Source organism: Ochotona curzoniae, unplaced genomic scaffold, assembly GCF_017591425.1.
Source record: "Ochotona curzoniae isolate NIBS_2020 unplaced genomic scaffold, NIBS_Ocur_1.0 scaffold_4506, whole genome shotgun sequence".
Taxonomy (NCBI): domain Eukaryota; kingdom Metazoa; phylum Chordata; class Mammalia; order Lagomorpha; family Ochotonidae; genus Ochotona; species Ochotona curzoniae.
Genome location: NW_024467119.1, coordinates 45,169,304 through 45,194,856, shown reverse-complemented (window position 1 = coordinate 45,194,856; position 25,553 = coordinate 45,169,304). Strand labels below are relative to the sequence as shown.

Below are 25,553 nucleotides of genomic sequence, written 5' to 3'. Positions count from 1 at the left end.
TTTTCATTTGGCCTACATCCAGAAAGTTGAAGTCAAGAGGAGTAAAATTTCTAGAACTACATATTCTGGCTGATAATCATTTATATAATGCTACTGTATTCATCCAGGGAAAGTTATAACTTTTTTCCAAAGGAAATTATAAAACCTAGGTATTCCTCTCTGCAAACTACACTGGCTCCCATTTCTTAAAGCTGAAGAATGACCTGTTTTTCTTTAGCCATAAGGAAATCATTTCAGTGCATTGTAAAACAAAAGCTTTCACTCACCTCCCTATTGCTAGACCACATTACCCTCTCCCAAAAGGAAAGAAGAAGACATTCTCAATGACGGATGAATATCTGACACATAAAAAGTCACTGCAGTGGCAGCAGAAGTCTTCTGTCTGGAGCTTCTCATCCATTCTGTTTCTCTCCCACTTTTTTTTTTCCTCAGCTTGGGAAGCTCAGAAGTTTTGTGTGTGTGTGTACGTCAGAATGAAATTGTGTCCACAATTTCCCCACCGTGCAGTATAGGCTATAAAGAAAGTGTCCTTATAGTGAGGGCTTCAAAATGTTGGAATAATTCAGTATGTAAGTCTGTGGTCTTCTAAAAACTAGATGGATTTTCATCAGTCTGGGGTAATTTGCTTTCAAAAGGAGTGCTGGGTGGTGATTTCTTTGATGTGCCTTCCAATTCCATAATTCTATGTTCTATAAATGGAATTTTTCATACAATAAATCTTCAGCAGGTGCTACTGTGTGCAAAATGCCAAATTACTTCTGGTGTGCAACGGAAACATTCTCTCCTACTATTCTCTAATTAAATCCAGTACATTGGATAAAATCATCATCACAGTCTTTAATTAATAATTTTATCAACATTTATATACTCAGGGCTGGAGAGAAAGCAGCTATGTTCTGTGACCTGGAAGAATTTACAATCTGTATCTAGAAATATATACATATATATGCATATATACACATATATATATCTACACACGCATATACATATATATATATGAAAGAAACAACCAGAAAAATACCGACATAAGAGTTAAAAGTACATAAAGATTGGTGTTATCCAAAAGTGCTCTTAGAAAGAGATGAGTCCTAGAGAAACATGGTGCTTGAAACTATAGTTACCTTACTTCTAATATCAAACTGACAACTTCTAAAGATCATCTTAAGTAAAAATACTTGAAAGCTTTTAAAACTCTCAACACTGTTGATGCAGATTCACTTTCAAGCACTGCATCAAGAAAGCCATCTCATGTACTAAAAATGGAGAAGCTCATCTCAGGCAGTCTTGGCAGAATGCCATGGCTCAAGAGGGTTTACCGTTTGCTAAATCAGCTGCTACTTCCGATAGCTCCACAGTGTCACAAGGGTATCAGGTGTCAGTGCTGGGGCAGAATTAACCAGAAGAGCAAGTGAAATTGAAAGAATTTGTGAAGGCATAGTTGCAGTCAGATGGTGTGTGGTGCAAAGTGTTACACTTGTATTTACTCAGCATGTTAACTATCTTAACGGGATCATATATCAGTCTTCTCCAAGTGCCCCTCTGCCAAAGTGCTATGCTGGAGTGTGATTCTCAAAGGTAATTGATTGAGGCACCATCTGGACTCTTAGGAATTGGCAAAAGGAGGCATTCTAGAATAATTCTCAGTATAGACATGTAAATTAAGCAGCTGGAATGAAATTACATCAACTTAAAAGAAACCAACCTTTTGACAGGCAGTGCTATTCCAACCTTCTCACAGACATGACTGACAGTGTTAGTGTTTGGGTCTCCAAGCACCTGATGCACAAGCCTGTAAATGATTTTTGTTTGGTCTTGTAAGTACTTCAGAACACTGTAAGATAAGTTTGAGAGGCTCAGATGTGCTTTGCATTACTTAATCTAGGAGAAGAAGCTATGCATTCAGATCCCTGCTGTGCTATGGGTTCACAGTTACAGAACCATGCCCAAAGTGGCATAAAAGGTCAAGGAAATGTATTATTTTATATGACATCATAGCCAGAGAAGGATGCTAAGCTTTGCTTCAATGCTTTGTCACCTAACCACAGGAGACTGCTGACAGCACTTCCAAGTATCTGCTCCCTTGAGTTGTCATAGAGAACAGCAAGACTTCTCCATCAGCTTTCCTCCCTTAGCAAGGAGGACACCTTCCCCAGAGTTTCCCAGCTGATTGTCCTAAGACCAAAACCTGATTCAGTTGTCCAGCAGGAGAAATGGAATTGTTATTATTGGGTTACAGCAATTGCTAGGGGTGGGCTATTCTAGAAGTTTCATGGGCACATGTTTTAGTGACAACTTGGTTCAAGTAAACATGATAATACTCATCCTAAAACATGGACCGAGCATTTGACGTCACAATTAGGACACCACTTCTCAGAGTGCCTGGGTTTCAGTCCCATCTCTGCATCTGATTCTATCTTTCCATTAATGTGCACCCTTTGGAAGCAGCAGAGGATGGCTTAAATACTTGGGTCAGGGTTGGCATCATGGCATAGTGGATAAAGCCTCTTCCTGCAATGTCGCATCCCATATGGGTACCAGTTCAACTCCCAGCTGCTTTACTTTTGATCCAGCACCCTGCAGATGTGCCCAGGAAAGCAGCAGAAAATGGCCCAAGTCCTTCAGCCCCTGTGCTCATATGGGAGTCATAGAAGAAGCTTCTGGCTTCAGACCTGCCCAACTCCGACATTTGCAGCCACCTGGGGAGTGAACCAGCAGATGGAAGATCTCTCTCACCTCCCTGTCATCCATACGGGAGGCCCAGATGGAGTCTTTGGCTCCTGGTTTCCATTGTACTCAGGTCCAGCTGTTGCTGCCATTTATACAATGAATGAACAGATGGGAGATTTCTCTTCCCTTCCCCTTTCTGCCTTCTCTCCCTTCCTCTCACCTCTTCTCCTTTCCCTCCCCTCTCCTCTGTTTTCCTTGCCTCCTTCCCTTTCAAATACTTAAGGAAATTTTAAAGCAACACAAAAAAAAGCAAAGCCAAGGTTCTCTGTGAGAGGAAAAAGAACGAAATAGTTATATTAAAATTATCTGTGGATATTTTTGAAAGTGAATCTAATGTAACCTGTGGAGTTATTTCAAACTATATGTGCTGGTTTATGTGGACCTGTTAAACTCCCACTTCCCACTGCTGTGTTCATATATGCATACACACCACCACCACCGTAACATTGTCAAACAGAAACTTATTTTGAATTATTGCCAAGTTTCCAAGCCCTTCGTTGAAAACAATCTCTCTCATTGTATAACACTAATAATTGCTGCAATTTATAACACTATCACTTATCAGCATATAATTACATAATGTTACATTAAACTCTGCGAATAATTCTGGTTGAATATGTAATATTATTATGTTGCAGCCAAAGAAGTTCAAGCCAGAAAAGTTAAAGTTACTAGAGGCCACCAAACAGAATGTACCAGAACTTAAATTCAGATTTAAATCTCTGATTTAAAACCTGCCCACTTTGCAAAATGTAATTTTAGTTGCCAACAAAAAGTAACAACCAGTAACATTCAGTAAGCTTTTGTCTGCATGCTTCTCTAGGTGACAGGGTTGATTGACACCACTACCTCTTAAATCAGAGTTAAAGAATTTGACAAGTAGAAAGCACCTCACATGGGGACCTGGACTTGTACATCAGAAATGGAGCTAAGAGCCTAGTCACTCCAATACGGGGGGTGATAGCATTCCTATCAACATTTTACCCACTGAGCCAAACACTTAGCCTCAATTACTTCTTCTCATAGAATCACTTCCAATAATATTTGCTCTCTATAGGCATATAAGTTTAGCATTGAAGCAGGGTGAGCTATTCTGCTTACATGGAACTTGGAAAAAGAGTGATGAAGATAATGTATATATATCAAACATTTTTTAGAGAAATCTTTAAAAATAGATGTATTTATTTATCAGAAAGTAATAGCAAAGAAGATAACGTGAAAGTATGAGAGATCTTCCATCCCACTCTCCCAGCGGCCATAACTCATCCCATTTCCCACTTGGTGGCAAGAACCCAAGCACTTGAGCCATCGTCCACTGCCTTGCCATGTGCATTAGCACAGAGCTGGATTGGAAGCCAAGCCAATGACTGTATGAATTGAACTGGTGCTAAGACACAGGAAGAGGCATAGCAAGCAACAGCTGAACTCAGTGCACCACAATGCCAGCACTTAATGAAAAGCATAAAACTTTCAAACTCTCGTTTGTGGAAACAAGGCAAACTGTGTCCATCACTGTATCGATTCAGCTTGGTTTGTTCACTGAACAAATATTTGTTGATGTGCCAGACAGTGTTGTAAGCTCTATGGATATAGGTTACAACATTCACCTGTCTCCAGTTGGGCCAAGAGAAGGGTGATCAGGAAAAAGTTTCTCCAAAGAAAACAAGTTGGATAGGGATTATAAAAGCATTTAATTATTATATGTTTGAAAAAGGAATCTAGGTTCCCTCCTCTGGAAACCAAAATGCTGAAATGTTCCAGAAATCTGAAACATTTTGACCCCTGACATAACACCACAATGGAAAATTCCATACTTGATTTCATGTAATAGGTCATGGTGCAAATGCAGGGACACTAAAAATATTGTTTGAAATTGCCCTGACACTATGTGTATAATGTATTTATGACAAAATGAACTTTATATTTGAATTTGAGTTCCAGTACCAAGAAATCTCATTATGTGTGTGTGTGAATGAAATCCAAAGCATCTCTAATCTCAGATAAGGGATATTCAACAAGTAACTTGAAATAATTAGCAACAAATAAATGTTTCTCCCTAGTGCTGAAGAAAGTCAAGCAATTGTGCAGCCATCAAATCTGGCCACCAAATCTCTTGGCACAAGTGGAAAGAGCAGCAGTCTCCTACTGCTTGCTTTCAAAGGGGTCCTAGGAAAATCTGTGATTGTGGGTTAGATTCACCATATCACTGGCAGGGACCACTGACCTGATTCTTTTGGTATTTTGATAGATTACTTCATCTCTAGAGCAAATGTGTAAACATGAATATGCATGTATCACTTCAACTTTTCTTCTTTCAATTTTAGGGTGAAAAAGGAGCTATGGGAGAGCCTGGACCCCGAGGGCCTTATGGCCTACCTGTGAGTTCACGGTCACATGAATAGCTACCACACAAAGCATGTGTCCATGACCTGTCCCTGCTGTGCCTGCCTCTTCCCTGTGTGTAAACTAAGGACAACTCAGTAATGATCTGCAGTACTGATAATTTCATGGCCTTAGAAGAGAGCCCCTACTGAGTCCCACCCTCATGCCATCCCGACACACCCACACCCTTCAGCACAGGATCAGAGACTGTGAGATAAACAGCGCTGACCTCAAGGCAGGATTCTGTTTTCAGGGAACACACTCCTCCCCAAACTGTCCAACCGGATACCCACAACCTGCACCTGAAAGGACACTGTATCTAAAGTAGGCTTGAAACATCATTGACAGCAACCTTCTTCACACTTTATCTGTTCTCAAAGGTTATTTGCTAAAAAAAAAAAAAAGAAAAGAAAAGAAAAGAAAATGTCCCTGCTACTAAAAATGGTTCCTCAAATTCAGTAGATATTTATGGTGCCTTAGGTTTTGGGTCTTTCTAAACTGACAAATTATATCCAGAACACAATGTTGAAGGTGTTCTGTCTTCTTGAAAACACAGTTCACTTGAACCAAGCGGAGATCTTCGATTTACTTCAAAAGCTATCTTTGCAATAATTGTAATTGGTTCAGTAGAGGATGGAAGGACTAGAGAGGAAAACAGCATAGTAAGATATTTAAATTCCCTGTCTTGTCCACACTCTTTTTTTATGAACTAAAATGCAGTGCTTAAGCCATGATTACATTGGTGCTAAAAAAAAAAAAAAAAAGGCAGGGGAATGGGTATAGATGCTGACTTTGAAATGGACAGAAACAAAGCAGGCTTTCTGGAACACTGGGTGGTAACACGGTGTAATAACACTTTAGGGTTATCCCTGCGATTAGCTGTTTTTATTTAAGGGTGGCTATGAATTTGTCATTACATGTCAGCATTATGAGTAAAAGTCCATTTGGGGATCACTCATTGACAAAGTTTAGTTAAAAACAGTTCTTCAGTGGTGACCCTTACACCTTTACTTCTTATATTCAGGTGCACATCTGTCCAATTAGAACTATATTTAACAGTGAAGTGTTCACATTTTTACTCATGTGTGAGCTAACTACTAGATTATCAAATTAAAGTTACTGGTTCTTGGATTAATACTAATGTGTTTTTACACCAACTGAACATTATTATTTTTGCTTTCAGTTTTATTCCTGGATAAATAACTTGGATACCAGACATTAGACTTCAGCTCATATCACTCTATTTAACTTGATATATGATTGAAAATTTTCACCATCGTTAGTTGTAACACTCAGCAGTCGCTTCACTTGATTGAAAGAAACTTGTGTTTCTTTCACGTGCATGGAGTGTCTTTTTCACATTTCTGCAGTAGTGCTGTAATGTTAATGTTGCATGTCTATGCACCCTTAAATAAAAACAATAAACTTTTCATGAAACTTAGGGTCACTAATGTAGCTACTGTGATTCTTTGGCAGGGGAAAGATGGAGAGCCTGGTCTTGATGTAAGTAATTCACAAAATACATGTTTTCTTAATAATAGATGTTGATGATCTCCATCGTCAGGAATGGCAACAATGCTTCCTTTTACTAGTCATATAGCTGAGTGTGGAGCATACATTGCTGTGCCTATAGACAGAAGTATAAACTTTACTAGTACTTGCATGAGATGAAAATAAAAGTAAAAACATGATCACCTGGTACAAAGTTTACAACTGACAGTAGATACTGGCCCTTCAAAATTGTTGCCCAAATTAAGGATACTCTTAGCATTAGCATGGCCCACTTATGAAAAATATACACTAAAAACAATATGCCTCTCACATGCTATTCTTAGGGAAATTATATATTATATATTACAATAATATATTTTCTTATATCTTATATATTATGTATTATAATATATATTATGTATTTTTCAAAGATATGTACTATTTTTCTTAATAGTAGGTCCCTATATGTCTGATGCTAAATTAATTCTATAAAAAGAGAGACCATTGAAAGTAGAAGCTGTAGAAATTCTCACTGCATATCTTTTATTCTATGAATCATGACAGTAGCAGAAATCGTAACAATTACTATATACTGAGCACCTACTCTATGTCGGCATCCTTCTGGGTGCTTTGAATGTGTTGTCTCAGTTAGCCCTAACAACAGCTGTACAATAGATATCATTGAGCCCATTTGACAGGGGACCAGAGCACAGAGGAGAGTGACTTTCTCAAACAAAAAATCAATGACTATTCCAGGATTCAAATCATATCATGGGACTTATTCCACCCTACATTGCTTAGAAGAAACGCAAGAAAAATGCAATACATAGAAAACTGAGATGTTAGAAAACTATTGTGCTAGTCTATTTTAAGGTTATCTGGGTGGCATGCCATTTTTCTTTCTGTTCAGAATCTTGAAACCCTAGGGGTATTTGTCTTTTTGTTAGTTATTTATTTAATATGACTTTACCACACTTGCACCAATGACTGTCCTGTGTTTGCTTTCTTCTTCCAGGGCTTTCCTGGTCCACGGGGTGAGAAGGGCGACGTAGGAGAAAAGGGAGAGAAGGTGACATCTGCTAGCATGTACTATGTGTGACTACTCACGCTGTCTGCTTTGCTGCTCAACCTGTGTGATTCTGTCAGATGCCTAATTTGTCTCCATCTTGTGCTCCAAAAACACACTGATGCCTCATCTGAGGGATCAGGCGTTCACAGCTAAGTACGCTACCCTGCTAGAAATAAGGCACTGTCTAGAATGAAAGAAAAAATAATCATTATCCCCAAATATCCAGCTTACAGTCTTTCAACTACCTGATGCCAATTTCTTTAAAAATGTGAGGTCAGGGGTTTTAGAGAAAGTTTGTGAAATTAAAGAACACAAATCTACCACAGTGAAACTTGTGTCTCACTGATTGTCACAACCTTCCCAGTAGAGACAGCCAAATGTGTCTTGATTCTTTATAATTCACAACTATACAGTGAGCAGTGCAATAAGTAAACCACAATACACTCATTGCACAGGAAATACAACTGGCTGCTTTCAGATGTTGAGCTGGCTGCTATGGATTATTTCAATGAAGATACGGGTGTATTTTAGGAGGTTTATAGTAAGATTTGAGTTCTGTCACCTCTGGTACATGAAAGAGCCCATATAAAACAAAGGCAAATTTGCATTGTAAATTTTAAATCATTTCTTCCTTCCTTCTCCATATTTTTCTTTATATCTTTCTGGGTTTTTTTTGTCTCTCTACTTTGCTTAAGTCTTTGACCTGATAGTGGACCTCAAAATGTTTTTTTCCACTGAACACAGCAAATGCTACAAACAAAAATTCAATCCTTCAGTAGATGAGTCAAAACCATAAAGCAACTGAAATTACATATTTATAACTCAAATAATTTAAACCCAGTATATTTCTTAGATTAACTTGTATCCTGTTCTCCTTAACAATATACTTTTAAAAAATACATTTATTTACTTAATTGAAGGAGTTACAGAGAGAAGAGACACAGAAAGATCTTTCATTTGCTGGTTTACTCCCCAGATGTCCACAATGGCCAGGGCTAAGCCAAGCCAAAGCCAAGAGCCAGGAGTGTCTTCAAGATTTCCCATGTGGGGTATCAGGAGCCCAAACCCTTGGGTCATCTTCCACTGCTTTTCCCAGGCTGTTGTCAAGAAACTGGATTGAAAGTGGAGCAGCCAGGACTCAACAGACACTCTCATGGGATAAAGCATCAATCTTACCTAGCAGACCACAATATACCCCACCCAACGCCACAATTTTTAAGTCCTATGAATTATTTTCAACAGTGAAGTTTACCTAAAGATACTACAGAAAGTTCATGGAAAAAATGGACTTCTTAAAGGCATTTTTGTGTTTATTTTTTTTTTAAGTAGAGTTAAAAAGAGAAGGAGAAAGAAATCTTCCACCTGCTGGTTCACGTTCCAATCTGAAACCTGGTGCCAAGAGTTTCTTCCAGATCTCCCATGTGGGTGCAGAGGCCCAAGCACCTGGGGTCATTTGCTGCTTTCCCAGATTCATTAAAAAGTTGCTGAATGGGAAAGAGAGCATCTGGGACTTGAACTGGTACCCATATGGGATGCTGGCACTGCTGGCAGAGGCTTAACATGCTATACCATGGTACCAAAACCAAAAATTGAATTTAAAAGTCTTATTTTAGTTAACACAAAATACTTGTACATTCTTATTGGATGCATTGCAATAGTTAAATGCATGAATTCAGTATAATTGTTCAACTCAGGTAGTTAGTGTTTCTATTTTTCTTTATGTTTGGAGTCTACCAGTTCCTTTCTTCCAATTCCTTATACTGTGTCTAAATCAGACTGCAGGAGTGATCCCAAAATGCTTCTCCTAGCCCACTCCTATCACACGTGCTCTCACTCCCGCCAGTTTCATGTGTCGTTAGCTTAGACCATGATCAACTAAGCCACACAGACTTTCTCTTTCCCAAACATTCATGAAGGTCAAATGTTTTTGATTGTGAACTTTTTGGTGCACAGGAGCTAAATGAAGAGCTTTTGTCCATGCTATTAGAATGAACTATTAATTGTGAATAGATCTCTAGTATCTTGCTTTTGCCTTTGAATATTCATGTCTTTTGGCTGCACATTGTTCAGTTATTATAACGACCATCCTTATTTCAGAATGAACACACTAACTTAAACTTTTATTATATCACATTGTCTCTTCTGTTCAGCACCACCTTCCTATCTGAATATGCAGAGGTATTTGTGCTAACATGAAACAGCTGAGATGCATTCCTTCCTTCTCCTTTTGCCTTCTTTCCTTAATTCCTCCATCTCTGTGATCCATGCAGATTTCCTGCAGCCTTTACCTGGATTCCTAAATACTAATTTCCATGGCTACATTCCCACTTAATAATGGTCCTGCCTATTTCATTTTCACAGAGCCCAAACTATTTCCCCTCTCTGAACAGATTTGTTTTTCCTTTTTGGCTTTTGTACATTGTAAGCTGGAAACTCATTTACCACTGTAAATGCCTGGCATGAGATAAAAAAGAGAAATGAGTTAAAGATTCCAAGGATTATGAATACACATGCCTCCAGTTGGTAATGATGCTAGTATTAGCACTTTGACTATTTGTTTATCTGTCTCAATAAGGAGAGTATTTTTTATTTTATATATATATATATAACTATATATATATATAGTATTTTTTAAAATATTAAGAAGAAACAGAAGTATGCCTAAAATGTATTGACCATTTTGTAAGGAGAAATACAAGAAGTAATATAAATTGGATCCATTTCAAAGATGTAGAGGCTGTGAATTTTTTTTTTTTTTTTTTTTTTTGTCCTCTGGCTCAACAGGGCTTTCATCTGTTACAGTATTATTCTTTTGAAAAATAATAAATAAATCAAGTTGACAAGAATTGGGGCAAGCAGCCATTATTCACATCAGCTCCACCTGCCCCCTGGTGGCCTAGGGACCATTGATGTCGCATAGCCCTTAATCTGCATTGTCCAGCGCATTGGGGTCCAAGGCAGTATCACTCTGCCTTTCTGATTTATTATCCTTTTGTGTTGCTTTCTTTCATCTTGTTAAGCTGTATCTTAGATTAAACCCCATGTACTACTGCCTGCAGTGCATGGCCACTTGCAAAGACTCAGTCATCTTTTGTAGACTCATGCCTTCCCTAAGTCATGAATCTGTGGTAAACGCCCTTCCAGACCACCTCAGCCTAAGCCATCTTTTGAATCACCTTTATTCCCATCCCCATCCACCCCTCCCTACCTAATAAAACCCGTCTTTCATTTAAACCCTTATGTTCACAGGGGGAAAAGGGAAAGAAAGGCAAAAAGGGGCCTAAAGGGGAGAAAGGAGAACAGGGTGCTCCTGGATTAGATGCACCCTGCCCGTTGGTATGTCTACCTCATGGAACCATCTCATCTGTGTAACGGAAGGACCTGGGAGAGGAGCAGGCTGAAGGGTCCTGTAATAGTAGGATCTCAGGCTAAGGTCACTTAACTTGGACTTGAAGGTAACAGAGCATCCATCTCAGGCCAACTTGATCCATCCCATATCCTGTCTCTGACCCTTGGCTCTCCCTGCTGTCTTAACCTTCAAGGGTCGCTGTGCCACTGGCTTCTGAATCCAGGATCTCAAGAGGAACCTGTGCCATTCCACATCCCTTCCAAAGCCCACTATTGCCAGAAAAGTCCTCCTATGGGAGCATTCCAGGCTCCATTGCAGTCACACATCCCTTCAGCCTTGCTCTTCTCCCAGCCTTTCACTGATATAGTTATTTCTTTAGCAGATTTTGTGTTCAAGTGAATTCTTGTATTAGTAACATTATGAGTTAATCTTTACAAACAGGGATTCCGTGGCGTTAAGGGGGAAAAAGGGGAGCCAGGCCAGCCTGGCCTGGATGGGCTGGATGCCCCTTGCCAATTGGTACAGTATTTATCTTTCCTTCCACCCTGCATGCAGTTCCTTTGTTGATGACCTACTCATTGCCACCGTGTAAAGTGGTGCTTCCTGGAGCAAGCTTTCCATGACCCACGTACTACTTGCATGCGCATGAACAGGCTCCTTCCTCTGGAAAAGAGAGCAGGCATGTGCTTCTGTCCGTGATACCAGCTAATCACCTGACATTGTCCTCCTGACTGACATGGCCACCGTATCTGTGTTCTTTGGAATATTAATATAGTACATAAATACTTAAGCATTATATTGAAATGTAATGAAAAATACTGGATGTAAAGATATTGCTAGGCCATAACTTCTGGTTTTATGCCTAAGTTTAACTTTTTTTTTCCTCAAAAAATATATTTTTGTCACTTCCATTAATTTTCTGCCGGGCTATTTATTAAGCCAAACATGTAGAATTATACGTCTGTGGCAAAAGTTAACCAGTTCAAGTAAATGCTAATCAGAGACCATAGAGGGAGGAAAAAATCAAACTTCCCTGCACTTCTGAAGATGATAATAGTCTGCAGCCCAAGCCCTCTTCTTTGTCCCATAACCTTTTCAATTTAATGGTCTCTCCTTTTGAAACTCACTTGCCTTAGTAGACAAAAATCCTCTATCTCCATTGGCATGAACTCCAAATCCTCCTGATACTAAAATCTAAAACTCTACTGGCTGATCCTTCTCCTTGTACCAATCTGGCATTACCAAGTTTTTCCCAAGTAGTTTATAAAGTTATTACAAGGTGATTTTTTTTTTTTTTTTACATTTAAGAAGGAAGTCTTCAATCGACTCTGAGGTCTAAATAAAAAATGTGTTGTGTTGATAGTTACTCTGTCTGCATGTTCTTAGATTATTCTTCAGTTATCAGCATGGATATTTAAATGCAAATTTATTTATATTTATTGTGTCTTTTAAGAGATTGTATTTATTTGAAAAGTGTTATGTAGTCAATAATTATGGCTATGAAAATCTCTGAATTGCTTTTTTATTTTGTTGCCTTGTATTGATGATAAATTGCATTTTATAATCACTTTGGGGGGGGAATGTAAGCATGCCATCATAAAAATACCAGCTCTTTCTGCCTGATTTGTATCATTTGTATCTGAAGAATGTTCACTTAATTTTTGCAATATTTCGGATCTTTTATTTTGTTCAGATTTTGTCAATTGAAATCTGAAGAATATGAACATAAACACCGAATGCTAAGGATAACATCTTATAAAATACAAATACAATGCCTACCTTTTAATTAATTATGTTCTGATTTATCTACTTTCAATGTAGAAAAGTAATGAACATCAGTATTGATGAGCTATGAACTCCAGATATAAATGGTTCATCACTGGTTATTCATTATTATCATGCATTTAGCCATAGTTCCTGGTGACCAGAAAATTATCTTGATTTATTTAATAAAGACAATTGTAAGTTATATTTCAATGAATTTAAGAGGTATAATACAGGTTTGTTACCTAACACTGTAACTATGAGTAGATCAGTATGCTTTTTGTACATTGCTTTTTCAAAATTTGAGGCATTGTTTGTTTTATACTTTATGAACTTCCACTCTGGAAAATATTGGTATAATTTCTAACACTGGATAATTCATTGAAGTTGCTAACTAGTAAGAGAGGGCTATGACGGAAGTCACTTAACAGGTAGAAATCTGTTTTTTAAATTACTAAGCTTGTTTGATTTCTCTTGTAGAGCCTGAAAAACTTTTCCTTCTCTTTAAAACAGGGGCCAGATGGATTACCCATGCCTGGCTGCTGGCAAAAGGTAGGCTGTTCAGAATGATTTTTAGAAAGAAGTGCACTCCATTTCTTTGATCTGCCCTTTTCCATTCCAAACAAAACTTTGGAATTTGACATTCTGCAAAGTAGTTGGGCCTGAAAAAGCATAAGACTCCTTGTATTTTCCACGTACTTAACATGATTCTGTCTGAGTTGATGAGTGAAAACACTTTTCAGCAAACACTGTGATTTGGAACCATCCCGGTTAACTCCTTTAGGAATGAAAAAGGGCAGTGCATCTTGATAACGTTTTGTTTCTCTCTGGCAAACTCTGCCCCACCCTCCACCCCTGCCATTTAATGCTTTTCTAAGTTGTAATTGCTGTTCTAATCTTACTCAGTTACCTAGACAAATATAATGCGTGGTAGAACCCTGTCAAAACTAGACACAAAGCTGTGAAAGCAGAAAATAAAATCCAGTTTTGCCAATGCTATATGGACTTGCCTGATTAAATTGGCCTCCTTTCTGACAGCAGTTCATATATACCTGTTCCCATATCTGTCTAGTTACAAGACAGATATTCGGTAACAAAGAGAACCTGTCCTTTAGAGGAAGCTTACTAGGTACAAAGGTATGTGCTCATTTTTTTTTTCATTTAGCGACTATCATTTCATTTAATGCATACATAGCCTTCTTAGGTGTTGTTCTCAGTGATACAGATGAGAAAAGTGAAATGCAGAAATGTGAATGAAGGAAATGCCAAGAGCACAGAGCTAGAACATGGTGGAACAAGGGTACACAGAGTAAGGCATCACAGCATTTTGAAGCAGGCAAGTGATCTGCATGTGCTGGGCTCTTGGGGAAAACCAGTCTGTGTGCAATAATGGTGTAAGTCTAATTGGAAAGGGCTGTGCACATGCTCCAAAAAGACAAGACTTTCCTTTGCACAATGAGCTCGAGGGAAGTATTCAGGCCACTTTGATCATGTGGAAGGGTTTTGGTTTTTGTTTTTTTTCTCCAGCATCTTGTGGTTTATTCAGTGAATTTGGACAGGCACGCTTCATTGGAAAAACTATAACAAAAATATGACGAGAAGTTTGACTCTTAGTTGCCTTTCACTTTAGCAACCCTGTTCAAGAATTCCTGTGTAACTGGCCTTCCTTCTTAATCAGTTCCGCCTACTTGGTGGGGGGAAAGGAATATCTTCCCTCTCAACAGCATCATTTATTTACGAGCTTCCTGTGTTCCACTTTCAGCCTGACAGATAATTAGCTCAATCCTCTCTGAGGTCAAGTGAGTCTGAGGAAGATGGGCCTATTGTGGTAGAAAACGATCCACTCACCGTCATAACCCCAGCTCACAAAATTTTAAAGACTATCTGAGCTAGAGTTACCATTTCTACCCTAACCTTTGCCCTGCAACCCATTAGTATAATGATAGATATAAATATGTATATATTTTGTATCCATCACACCATCAGGCAGCGGCTCACTTTATACAGCTTATGACCTCTCAGAACTTGGGTTCATTATTGCTTTGGGCCACCTTTGGGCTTCCTTCTTGAAGGGCAGCATAATGGTGGCAACATGCAAAGGACCAATTGCCTTTTTGGTTTATGATGTAGCCAAACTCAGTGGTCATTGGAATCATGTTAGAAATTTGTTTCTGTCTCAAATACTCATTTTTCCAAAGAATAGATGCTATGTGCTATTTCAAGTTAAGGTTTTTATGAACCTAGCATCTTCTATAATTAGAGTAAATCAAGATAAAATTTTACTGCTGCTTACCACACATATCCCCAACACACACAAATGCAAATCATCCTGATGGGCATCTCTGAAATGCCTATAGATACCCCTTAACACACAGTAAAACAGATAAATAACAGAAAAAAATGAAAGGCTCTCCTGTTCCTTATGTGACCAATTGAGCTATTCCAAAAAATAGGTAACTCAAATTGTTTAATGATATTTTACAGTATGGCCAGTAGATTGCTTTTAATAAGTCCTGGTTTGTATGGACTGAATTTTTAAACACTATTATGAGTTTTTTGTGTTTGTGTTTTGGGGGGTTGTTTTTTGGGTCTTTTTTAGGCTTTACAACACAGTGACAAATTCTTTTGTAGTTTGAAATTCAGAATGTGGGGCTGTCCTGATGCAGAACGTTGTCATCTGCAGTACAGACATCCCAAATGAGCACCTGTCCAGGCTCCTCTACTTCCCGCTCAGCTCCCTGCTAATGAATCTGGGAAAGCAGCAAAAGATAACCCAAGCACTTGGGTCTCTGCCACCCACAAGAAACATTGCATGGAGTTCCAGGCTCCTGGCTTATACCTGGATCAGCCTCAGCCTTTGGCCATGTAGGGAGTAAACCAGCAGATGAAAGATCTCTCCCTCATCCCTTCCCTTGCCTCATCCTTCTCTTTCTCTCTCTGTCAAATAAATAAATAATTTTTTTTAGAAAATCAGAATCTGGTAGCAGTGTAAATCACTGTGGTTAATTTAAAAATCCTCCAGATCAAGCTTCTCCCAATATTGCTTTATATCAAACGATTCAATCTTCATTTAAGATATTGTTATTTCTAGATGTAGATCAGTTCTAAATTTACCAATACAATTCATTAAACAGCTGCTAAACTTAAAGTGTAAGGATGTACCAGTACACAGCATAGTTTAAATTGTGAGCAAAACTCAACACCCATTCTCATCCAGATGAGAAGCTATTTATAGGAAAAAATACCCAGAGACTTATCATAGAATATAACACCTTCAACTGTTTATAATGTTCCACAAGATTTTGATCTTCCAGAAGGGGTTGGCAGGCTTACAACAAAACCTTAAAACCAAGTGGCAAGTTTTTTCAAAAGATTTATTTAAAAGGCAATTAGAGAGAGAGATTCCATCTGTGGATTCACTCCGCAAACAGGGCCAGCAGCTGGGGCTGGGCAAAGCCAAAGCCAGGAGCTTAGAACTCTATCTGGACCTCATGCATGGATCACCCTCTGCTTCTTTCCAAGCCATATTAGCAAGGAACTGGATCAGAAGTGGAGCAGCAAGAACTTGAACTGGTATTCATATGGAATGCTTATGTCACAGGTTGCTGCTTAAGCCACTGAACCACAACTCTGGCCCCATATAATAATTTTTGTTCATTATTTGAAATGAATATCTGGCACAGAGAAGAAAAGAGCGAGAGGAATTTTCCAAATACTGGCTCACACTCCAGATAGCCCCAGTGGCCAGGACTGAGCAGTCAAAAGCCAAAAGCCAGAGACTCCCAGAGGCCTCCCACGTTGTTGCAGGAGCCCAAGGGTCTGAACCATTTTCCATTGATTTCCCAAGCCACAAGCAGGAAACTTGGATGGAAAATGGAGTAGCTGGAACATGAACTGGTCCCCATAGAGGATGCCAGCACCACAACAGAGGATTTACCAACTGCCACCACATAGGAGGCTGGGCATTCAACACAATTTTTAATAAAGTTTTAAAATCAGAGAAAAATATCAAAGCTCTGTAGATTCTTTTACTTGGATGATAACACCCAAAGTTGCATCTAATTTGAAAAGAGGAGAGTCTGGAATACCAAATTCTTCCCATAAGCATCATTTTTGACATTGACATGACATGTGTGAATTCTGGGTAGCTTACGTGTCAGCGCAGAAAGAATCACCTCAGCACACCTGTACAGGGATTGCATCTGTTCTCGATTAAGAGATGCAGAATGACTATTGTTCATTTCCTTTTGGAAAATGACCCCGTAGATTAGTCACCCTGCAGAGGATAATTCAACAGTCCCATTAGCCTTTCTTTGTCCATTCCATCATGGATTCACTGATTATATAAATATATGTTTATGTGCAAATACTATTACAATTCGAAAGGCAGAGTAACAGAGGGAGAGAAAGATCTTCTGTCCACTGGCTTACACCCAAATGTCCACAAACAACCACAGTTAGTCCAGCCCAAAGCCAGAAGCCGGAACTCCACCTTGAAATTCCACATGGATGGTAAAGTCCCAAGCATTTGAGCCATTAACCACTGCCTTCCATGTCCCTAGACCTGAAGTAATGGAGATTCCAATGACTTTCTGAAATGAGATGTAGACACCCCATGGGGCAGCTTAACCTACCATGCCACAACACCCACCCCTCTCCTGATTTTTCTAGAAATAAACATCAGAGCTTCTACTACGTTCCCTGTAAGCTTGTGCCTTCAAGACCCCTGATCCTCAGTCCTCTCCGATTTTATAATTTGAGCTGCTCGGGTGAGGAGCCAGAGTTTGAGGAACCTTAGTTCTCAATGGATCTTCTTGTACAGCTGCAAGCTCTAATAACCAGGTAGATCCTCCTTACACAACAGGCACAGAACAGGTGTCAGTAAAGCAAACACCATCACTGATGTCAGAATTCTCAAGCATTTCCCAGCTGGGTTGTAGTGTTTTAAGGAGAGTATATAGTTTATAGATCCAAAATGTATCTTCCTACATACAAACAAAATCCTAATTTTCTGCTTTCCCAGAATGGTTATTGAAACAAACACCAAATTATCGGTATGGGTTAAACCTGGGATGGAAATTGTCATGGTACAGAATGCATATCACATGATCAGTTCATTAACAAGACTATTCAAGGTTCTACCAACTTTCTTAAATGTTAATTTGGAATTATTGAAACTGAAACTGAAACTACTAATTCCATGTATTTGTCTTTTTGTTGTCTGTTTTTTCACAGTGATGAATCTAACTTTCCAAGCATGAAGTTGTGTATATAATGGTCCACTTTTTATATTTATAGTTGAAACCTGAATTGCAGATTTTACAAGTCTGAGATATGTTTACATAGAGCTGCTTCTTCCTGTTCGCATTAGCACACATATCCATCTTGTCTCCACTTACATCTAAAATGGGACAATTTGTGAAATCAGTGAGAAGCCTGCAAAATATATAGATCAGTAGCCCTTTTACCTTATGTGAAGATATGTATTTAAATGGACATTTCAGTGATAGAGAATGATTGTTTTTGCTCTATTCCTACTTGCAACTTGTTAATTGCATGGACCAAAAGTGCCATAAAATAGTTTACATGAAATCATGACCAAATATGAACTCAAAGCTATGAAGATGTACTGTACTGACTGATTTTTATAGTGTATTGTCGTATTACCATTCACCTGTAATAGTTCTGGTTTTGTACTCCTGTCTCCCACTGAAACTGACTAAAAGAGCATGACCGTGTGCCAACCTGCTTGTTGTGCAACCTCAGATTCTAGCATGCTGCTTGATGAGCCCTTTGATTATATCTAAGCTTTTATTCCTTTTGTCACCTCAAGGGGGTTACGCCATGGCTTATTGCCAAAAAGAGATAAGTTGATGGACCGCACACACGATTGGTCTTGTATTTTGAGGGATCTGCAGTCCTGACTGCAGATCTACAGCTTCCAGCATTGTGGGCTCACAGGCCACTTGGGTTAAAATACCAAGGGCTTGAGCCCATTGCTGCCGCCAGCTTTCCTCAGGCTGCCCTTGGCAGTGAAGACATGGGAAGAGGACCAGTTCAGCATCCTGCACTGTCTCGCATGTGACCAAGTAGGAAAGAGGTTTGCAAATGCCAACACCCATATCAGCGGACTTTTTGTTTTAATACACTGAATTTCAGTAAGTGTTCATGTGGGTGTGTTTGGAAATTGGAAAGTGACTGAGACATACAGCACTTCTTTTGGGAGAGGAGGTTCTTGGAATGGCAATCTCTGCAGACAAAGGCTGTGGACATCCTGTCAAAGCTCAGGTTGTGGAACGAGTAGCACATCTCAAGGAGAGATCCCCTGAAGATGTGAGGGAGCACACTGGTACAGTCTCCCAGAGTTGATGTGAGAGCTCTCCTTTTTACCAAGATCCAACTACAGCAAGAATTTTCTGCCAAGTTCTAGAAACAGAAAAAAAAGTTCCAGTTTTTCTTTTTTTTTTTTTCCTGTTTTATTCCCATGAATATTTAGGAGATAGTTTTCATTTTTGTCACAACTGTTTGAAGCAACTTATTTCAAAGAAAATCTTCCTAATTACTTGATGCCAGCAGTTGAAAAGGCGTTTTACTGACCTTGCTCTTATTTGGCATAACCGAAGAGAATATATAGGAAGATCCACTTTCAATGTAACAATTGTAGACCATGAAGGCTAAGCTCTTTTTTTTTTTCAGTACTTTTTCACATTTTTACATGATGAATGTATCATGTGTAGAGACTATTACTTAATTTAAAGTCAAGTTTTGTCATTTGATAGCATTAACTCATTTCTTAGGATTCTGATTTTTGCCTATTCTTAGAGTTCTCTCTTTTCTACATTTCCAGATGTTTGTCTTACTTTCTCTCAAAAGACCAAATCTGAGATCTCAACAAGCTGTGAAATGTAATTACCACAGAGTATTTTTTCATCAACTTGCTCAAAACTTACCTAACCATAAAGACTGAGCACTTGTTTGCACAGTGGAGTTGGTAGTGAGTTTGGAAATGGCGGCTTATTCAAAGCAAAAGGGTTGCATTGGCAAGACATTAGCACTGAGTAGTCACCCTTCCAGCCCATAAGGGAATTTAATTTCTCTCCGTGTCATTTTTGTGGTGACATTTCTAGTTTTATGCTTGGTTTTCAGTACCAGAGGGGAAGTTAACATATCATTGGCTTATGATAATAGCAGTTAAGATATGACAAAGGCTCCCTGTGGTCTCTTTCATATTCTTCTTGTTCAGTTATTACAAAATGGCATCTTTTTTTGCAACAGTAGGTTTTCAAAACTACAAAGACGTTTAAATTACCAGGAAAGTTTGATTGATCACATTTCTAGTAACATTCCGTACCTCTTAGCAAATATAACATTTTTTAAATAATTCAGAACATTTTCTAGCAATTTCTTGTGTGTGATGGTTAGGATGAGGTCTTGCTCAATGCCTGAAACGATTTCTCTTAAGCAGTTTTGGAAATTCACTGGGTGGAATTATATTTTCTCCAGGAAAATGAGTTATTGTGTCTTGAGTGGCAGCTGTATTTCCTCATACCTTGCTATTTCCATGGTAGAGAGGCGTTGAGGTGCATCACTAAAACTTGCAGAGCTTCAAAAGAGAATACCTCAGCCCCAAATGAGAAAGAATTCACAGCTTTTTTTAAAAAAAAAGTGTGTTTTTTAAACATAGCCCTTTAGTACTCTTTGTTCTGTGTGCTCTGATTTTGTTCTAGAACTGATTTGAGAACATTGACTTATTCCAGTATTAAAGAAAGTTATAACTTTCCATTAGCTGTAATTTCCTGGGGGAAAAAATGGGGCAAGTCTGAGATGACAGTGCTCTATTCATTCAGGGGAATTGTAAGTCACTTTACCACCAGAGATGATCTTAAACTTTTGGTTACTAAGATATTTTCAAACATCCATTTGATCGTCAATATAGAAATTAGTCAAATTTTAAGATGAATTAATGAGTTATATTTGTTAGTATATATTCTTTAAGATTTCTCTTTGCTTTAATTTATACTATGATAGAAGATTGAGATAAACACATAAAATCCAGTGAAAATCCAGGTCAGATTTTACTTCTGGTTAAACAGAAAATCTTGAAAGTTTGCCAAATTGATATGTGTTTTAGCTTTAAAATTATTTTCTATTCCTGTGGGTTGGTGCTAATGTATTTCTTATTTTTATTTATTGACAATGCAACTCTACTATGGATAATTTTATTTGTCTATACGATAGCATTCCTAAATTCTTAGTGTGTGATTTTTTTTCTTTAAAGTTCATGAATTTGCTATAATTATGGTTCGATGACCAGCTTTTCTTAATGTAAAAAGTGTACCTGTAGACTGATGTGTGTTTATTCAGACTGTGGTCCCCTTATTTTATTTTATGTTCACTTCATTTCTTGTATGCTTTACAATCATTTTCACTCATTTCATCTCTTTCATTTACTCATCCAGCCTCTAGAATTTCACTATACATGACAAACCTAAAGTTAAAAAGTCTGCACATACCATATAGAATACCTAGTGCAGAAATATGCTTAAAATCTTTTTCAGTCTTCATGTTTCAGTATCCAAAGCATTTTTGAATAATTTTTCTTTATCATGTGCTCTTACAGAAAGCATTGTAATATCTTTTTCAGACAATACCATGGTAAAGATCCTATTTTTTTAGCTCATAGTCCATGCATATGATGTTATAGAGGTACAGAAAAATCATGCCTCAAGTAGTTTGTACCACATGTCCTGCATTTACAAAATGTATGTATATATATGCTAATTTGAAAAATGGTCAAATCAGTATGTCTATCAATGAGAAGCTTTCTGTGATATCTTGTATTTTTATCACTTAGGAAATGTGCTTAATATGTAAAATTTTGCTATTATTCTTGCAGCATAAACAGTTAACAGTCTTTGTACTTTAAAAAAAAAAAGCCCTATTCATTGTCTTACCCACTCAGAACTTATTATTGTTCCATGGCATTGTTTTAATGAGTTCTAGTAAGTGATCATGAGGAACATGCAGATGCTGATATTTGAAACTTTGATGATCAAATGTTACGATTTAGTACTACCCAAAAAAAAGATTTCCCACAAGCAAAAGCCCTAGGAAATCAAGTCCATAAGAACTTTGCCTTCTTTTTGAAAAGAAGATAATCTCAGTCTCATGGGATTATGGTTGCTAAAATTGTACATCGCTACTAGAATTAACATGCATAACCTGTTACGGTCGTAGTCAGCTGCTTTCTAATAGAAGGACCTTCAGTCCTCGCTTCTTCCCATTTTTCTTGAAATAACTGCCTAACAACTAGATTTATGGTATATCAGAAAGCACTTATTTCTCTAACTTAAAATTTTTACTGCATTTGGGGTTTGCTAATCCAAAACCACTGTGTATTTTAATGGCAATTTTTCCATTTTAAAAACAACAAAAAAAAGTGTAATACTTTCTATGCTGCTTATTAACGAAAGTATCCTTTTGAGAATAGGAAGTTTTCAACCTGACCTATTATTCTTGATTTGCTAGCAGTGAAGAAAGTGCCAACATTTCTCAACTGAGGTGAGATTTTCATGTATCTTAATGGATTGGATTCACAAAAGAATGTCTTACATATTGTGGCATTTATGTGAATATTCCTTATAATGTTGTAAATGTTTCATTCAACTTAACATTTTTTGAAAGATGTATTTGATTTTTCTTTAGAAATATATTTTTATTTGTATTTTTTACATTTTAAAGTTCATCTCTATGGGCAGCTATTTTTATATTGCCAAAAACTGACATAAATACAAGAGAAAAATGCAGAAAAAAAAAAAACCTTTTGGCAAACATGACACTGCTTATTTTTGTTAATGTTTCATGGGCCAGTCTCACATATTTGATCATTTTAATGATGTGTTGTGACTTATCACTGTAAATATGGCACAACTCTGTTTATCTCAAAAGTGTAAATAATTGAACTCTCCCTGTTTGATTTCTTATTTCAATTTCATTGTTTCTCTTGATGACATTACTGGATCAAAGAACATAAGGGTTTTGATTTGCAGTTTGGATACAATTGCATTTGTGTTCAGCTTCTAATTTGTTTTTACTTGCTGTTTTAAACTTGTTTTCAGGGTTCCTAGTTGTTGAGAAGTTGATCTTCAGGATTATTTTTACACTATTTATGACTTATTTTCATAATGTAAAAAGTGTGTAATTATTAAATATTAATCCAAACTAATGGGTTTAGTTATTATAAAGCTTTATTGATGTTCATGAAAATCTGGACCTGTCTTCTTTGATGCAGAGAGAAAACTTAAGAACTTCTATTCTGCCCTTCTACAGTATTGTCATGCCACCATCTAATTTAGTGCACATCCTTGGCTGCCATGATTTTCAACCTGGGAAGTGATCATGCTGGCAGGCTGTTTGTCCTCCAACTTCATTCTCCTCCAGGATGCCCTGTCTTGAGACTATCTTACATTCAGTACATATCCACTCGCTCCCCATCAAATTAGTCTTCTTCATTGTGTGATTCCAATGTAAACATAATCATCCAGCAGTACTAACTGGATGATCAGTGACTTAACACATCCACTATGCCATCCATTTGTTCCAAGTGTGCAACAGGAGCAACAAGGACTCATCCTTGCTCATCTTGCCAGCACAGCAGCCTGAGATGCAGCCGACTATGGCCACCCTCCCCACCATGCTCCTTAGTTCCCATGTCCCTGTACCCGCTGGCTTCATCTTGCCTTCCCTTCCCATTTTGCTCTGCCAGCCCTTCCTCTACCAGTAGCCTGTGCTACATCACTGTCACACTTGCTGCCTCTCCAGAATTCACAGGCTTCTCCTCAAGGCCATGTTTCTGTCTCTGTGAAGATATCGTTGATTTCCAGATCTGGAAATACTGGATACATCATACAGTGGAAATACATCATACAGTGCTTGGGTCCTGTCATCAACATGGGATACACCGAATGGAGTTTCTGGCATCTGGATTCAACCTAGCTCATCCTGTTCCCCAGTGCCAAGTCACTGCAGCCATTTGGAGAATGAACCAGAAAACCCAAGATTCATTTTCATTCTCTCCCCTACTCCTTCCACCCCTCCTTCCTCTTCCCTACCTCTCTGCTTTGCCTTTGCTCCCTCCACCTGTCCCTCCCTCCATTCACCTCTCCCTCTCCTTCCCTTTTCCTCTCCCTGTCCCTCTAACTATGCCTTTCAAATAAATATCTTTAAAAATATGTGAACATATTCTCTTACAGTTCCATAGTTGAGCAGTCCAAAACACACTTCCAAAATGGACTGGGCTGAAATGAAGCTGCAAGAAATGCATTTCTTTTCTGTGATAGAGGGTCCCTTGCCTTGCCTTTTCCAGTTTCCTGGCTCTCCCTCTTCTGTCTTCCCCTGCCTCTATTTAGGACTCTGTGATTAACTGGACCCGCCAGGTAACCCAGGATAGCCTTTCTATTTCAAGGTCAGTGGATCAGCAACCTTAATTTCATCTGCAAGCCTAATTCCTCTTTGGTACACAGTATACTGTATTAGCAATTTTCAGAGAGCAAAAGACGAACATCTCTGGGGAGTGTTATTCTCCCTAGCACAATGCCATTTCTCTCTGTCTCTCTTTCTCTATATATGTGTACACACACACACATTATATATATATATGTATATATACACTATATATATACACTCTATATATGTGCGTCTGTAAACCAAAAAACAAATCACAAATTCTACTATATTGACATGGCATAACATTACAACTTTTTCATAAAATAAAGATGCTATTTGCATCTTGTACTTTCCACATGCCCTACTATTAAGAAAATGTAGAACTGTTATTATGCTAAAACTTGACAAATATTTAGTGACTTGTTCAAAATAGTTTTTACTTTTAGTGTTCTCAGCAGGATTTTTTTTTAGCCTTGATTTATTTTAGGCTGTTTCAGAATTCCCTAACAGCGTATGACAGGATGCTACTATAACTGGCTGTCACACTTAACCCTAATCATTTTACATTACAAAATATTCTCTCTTTTAAACAGAGTTGAGCTTCAAAACAGTCCGAACAGTGGCCTAGGGCTAGTCAGTAAATAAGTAACTGAGTGAGGATTTCAGTTCCAGACAATTGTTACAGCTTTACCATTCTGCCCCACAGAAGGGGAAGGATTCATGCATGAACAATAAGCAGCAAAAACACTGCCTTATGTTTCCATAGCACTTTAAATTCCTTCCTGACAATTGTATCTGATTCTCTGATTAACTACCAAAGATGCCTAATAGTCTACCAATATTTTCATTTGTGAAAAGTGTCCAAAGAGAATCAGCCAAGGAAATATAAAGGTAATGGCAGATTCTGGAACTAGAAAATTCCAATATTTAGACACACTCTAAAATGAGGAGCAAAAAAAACTCCAAAAGCAGTGTCCAAAAGCCCTTTTAGCATGTATTTTTCACGAGATGTTTTGAAGCAAGTGAAATTCTAAATCCTCATCATTTTCTTCTGAGAATCTTCCCATTTTACAATAGTTTAAGAATGTTGGTTCTAAAATGTCCTCATCTGATGCTTGCAAACTCCTTGGCATCCAGATCTTCTGCAACCACTTCCTAAGGCCGTGTATCTGACCTTCATGGGCCTGGGGTTCCTAATCTGTAAAATGGAAATGATGAAATCACATACATCAAGAAGTGAGTTAAAACACATGTTTAGTGAGCTAATTCATACACATGGGTAGGTCCATCCACAAAAAATTCACTAACTTTTACTCTCTGGAATAA

At 38.0% G+C, this 25,553-nt stretch overlaps 1 protein-coding gene across 3 annotated transcripts in view; it reads left to right on the top strand.

The window, feature by feature from the left end:
* The window catches only part of COL25A1 (collagen type XXV alpha 1 chain), a 441,964-nt gene extending 423,833 nt beyond the window's left edge, over positions 1 to 18,131 (top strand). The window contains exons 32-37 of one of the 3 annotated variants that reach the window (XM_040966695.1): positions 5,052 to 5,105; positions 6,586 to 6,612; positions 7,616 to 7,669; positions 11,460 to 11,537; positions 13,296 to 13,334; positions 18,018 to 18,131. In XM_040966695.1, coding sequence (XP_040822629.1) covers positions 5,052 to 5,105; positions 6,586 to 6,612; positions 7,616 to 7,669; positions 11,460 to 11,537; positions 13,296 to 13,334; positions 18,018 to 18,020 — 255 coding nt within the window. In that variant the 3' untranslated portion in view covers positions 18,021 to 18,131. Of the gene's footprint in view, positions 1 to 5,051; positions 5,106 to 6,585; positions 6,613 to 7,615; positions 7,938 to 11,459; positions 11,538 to 13,295; positions 13,335 to 18,017 lie in introns of those variants that run through there. The other 2 variants (XM_040966694.1, XM_040966696.1) reach the window with 2 other exon arrangements.
* Positions 18,132 to 25,553: the final 7,422 nt, after the last annotated feature.